This window comes from Schistocerca cancellata, unplaced genomic scaffold (genome assembly GCF_023864275.1).
Source record: "Schistocerca cancellata isolate TAMUIC-IGC-003103 unplaced genomic scaffold, iqSchCanc2.1 HiC_scaffold_1141, whole genome shotgun sequence".
In the NCBI taxonomy this organism is placed as follows: domain Eukaryota; kingdom Metazoa; phylum Arthropoda; class Insecta; order Orthoptera; family Acrididae; genus Schistocerca; species Schistocerca cancellata.
The window spans coordinates 1,180,053-1,182,475 of record NW_026047140.1 but is presented as its reverse complement, the minus strand read 5'-3'; the positions used below and the strand labels follow the sequence as shown (position 1 = coordinate 1,182,475).

At 66.0% G+C, this 2,423-nt stretch overlaps 1 protein-coding gene across 1 annotated transcript; it reads right to left on the bottom strand.

Moving 5' to 3' along the window:
- Positions 1–287: 287 nt before the first annotated feature.
- LOC126159425 (uncharacterized protein KIAA1522-like) lies at positions 288–2,210 on the bottom strand. The gene is made up of 2 exons (XM_049916526.1): positions 1,414–2,210; positions 288–774 (listed from the first exon to the last, which is right to left on the bottom strand). The coding sequence occupies exons 1-2, from the start codon at positions 2,208–2,210 to the stop codon at positions 288–290; spliced, it is 1,284 nt and encodes a 427-aa protein (XP_049772483.1).
- Positions 2,211–2,423: the final 213 nt, after the last annotated feature.

Here is a 2,423-nt window from a genome sequence, read left to right as displayed (position 1 = left end):
TGTTGACCACGACGCCGGTCGTCTCCAGGGTTGGCGTCGCCGGAAGCTGCACCTGGTGGTGACGCAACGACGTCTTCACGTAGACTGCCGTTCCGCCGCCGTGAGTGGCCCGGTCGGTGCGGTAGCAGCGGAAGTTTGCCGCCCGCACGTCCACGCCCGGCTTCAGCCAAGTTTCTGCGACGAGACAGACGTCCACATGTTCGTCTCGCAGAAACTGGCGGAATTCTCCCGCTTGGGAGCGTATGCTGTTCGCGTTCCACACGCAAACGGTTAGACCCTGGATGTGTCTATCCATGTTTGGGTGTGGGAACAGCTGATGTGGTGGTGGCCTGGGCGGCCGACTGCACTGCAGACGCGATCATCTGCGGAAATTGTTGCAGGAGCAGCTTGAAGTCCTCCCTCAGGGCCCTGACTTCCTCCGCGACGCTCGCTGCGGATGAAAAGTCAGTGCGGGGAGAGGATGCTGGCTCCTGCACTCGAACAGCGGGCTGATCGGCTGCTGGCTCGCGGGCCGGGCGCTCCCTCCGCCGTCCGCGCCGGCGGACGACCCTGGCTGGCGTTGGGTGCTCTCTCGGCGGTCCGCGCCCGCGCACGGCTACCGCCGCTGGCGCAGGCTCGAGCTGGTGTTCTCTCGGCGGTCCGCGCCCGCGCACGGCTACCGCCGCTGGCGTAGGCTCCGGTTGACTGCCACGCCCCTGGACGTCCGCGGGGGCGGCTGGGCGCTTCTCAACCGATTTGGCGGGTGCCTTGTCGGTGGCAGCGGATGCGTAGCTCCTTCCGGATTGCACCCGCGCGGAACGCGCTGGCTGTCCTCTCCTTGATGTAGCGCGCCGGAAGGCAGTGCAGCCGCGGTAACACGCCACATGCTTTTCGCCGCAATGGCAGCATGTGGGCGCATCTGTCCGCGGGATTTTGCACTCGCGGCTGGGATGCTCCCCCGCGCATTTGACGCAGCGGGGAGGCATCTTGCAGTACTTCGCCACATGGTCCAGGCCTTGGCAATTGAAGCACTGCGGTGGGCCGCGTCTTCTGCGTAGCTTCTCCACGGTGACGCCGACATCGGCCACGTGGGTCACCTGGAAGATCTTCCGATTCTCGACGGTGTCGTCGAGAACCGCCATGAATAGCGGCATGTCGGAGAAGTCCCTGGGTGACTTCATACGCGCCGTGGCGCGTATCGGGAAGCCCAGGTCCTCAAGCAGCTCCCGCAAGTAGCCAGGGTCCATGCTGAACGGGAGCTTGCGGAAAACGACTTTCAGCGTCTTCACCGGCTCCGAGGAGTAGGTGAAGCTAGGTAGCCCTTCTCTCTCTGCGAGGCCCATGACCCCGCGGTAGTCTTCGGCCGTCTTCGTTATGACGCGGTTCAGGTCGCGCCCTGCGACTCTGAACGTCACGTTCCCTTTCACGACCGACTTCACTTTCTCCCTGAACTCGCGGAAGTCGCCAGTCCATTTGATGACCACGGGAGGTGGTGGGGGCGACTTCATCTGCTGCTGCTGTTGGCTGTCCATGGGCTCGCTGGCATCATTGGAGAGGCCAGCGAACCGGTTGCCGGTGTGCACCGCTGACTGTTGCGCAAGCACCACAGCCCTGGCTGTGTGCTTGCGGGAGGGCTGTATAAAACCCTCGTCGTCAACGGTAGGAGGAAGGGTCCTGGATCCCTTCCGCGACGCCTTCCGCTGGGTGCGGAGCGTGGGCGCGCTACTAGTCGTGCTAGTGGCGGTCCTTTTGCTCTCTGTTTCCGCACTCACGTCAGCTGGCCGCTTACGCGAGTGCTGCACCGCTTCCGGGATATCCGGAGATGGTTTGGCGCCTGGGATGAGGCCCATCAGGAAGGCGAGCTGCCTTTCCGCTTCTGGCGTCTGGGCTGGGTCCCCAGAAGGCGCTGTCTCCATCGATGTTGTGGCCTCAGGTGTCGAGGCCGGTCGCGTCTGTTGGGCGGCCGGCTGTGAGGCCGAGGGTACGGCCGGCGGGCCACCAACGTCGAGCGCGCGGGCAAAGGCGTGCAGGGGCATGCCCCCATCCGCCGAAAGTGCGCGCCTGCCTCTCTGGGTCACGCCCGTCCGTCTGGACCGGTCGGTCGTAGGTGGGCGGCGGTTTGTGACCGCCGACGGGGCAGGCCCCGCCGTGCGGCCATCCGCCGCACCACTCGCTGCCTCAGCCGAAGCTGGGGTCGCATAACGACCGCCCTGTTCACTGCTACATTCCATATCAACGTCCAGGGGCGTCTGCTGGGTTGTTGCCGTTGGGGGGCCGGATGGGGCCGCCGACAGAGCGGGCTCTGCCGGACGGCGATCCGCCACACCCTCCGCTTCCACACTGCGGTCCGCACGGTACGGCATCTCGGCTCGGAGCCGCCTCGCGCCACAGGCCCAGCCAGTGTCGCGGGCGGGCGCGGACGGCCGAGAGAGCGGCCGCCACTC

Excerpts from the sequence above, each read along its gene's own strand:
- LOC126159425 (XM_049916526.1), bottom strand. The coding sequence starts at position 2,210 with ATGGAATGTAGCAGTGAACAGGGCGGTCGTTATGCGACCCCAGCTTCG. Across the intron at positions 775-1,413 it reads GAGTTCAGGGAGAAAGTGAA|GAGCTACGCATCCGCTGCCA; the intron begins GTCGGTCGTGAA and ends GCAATCCGGAAG.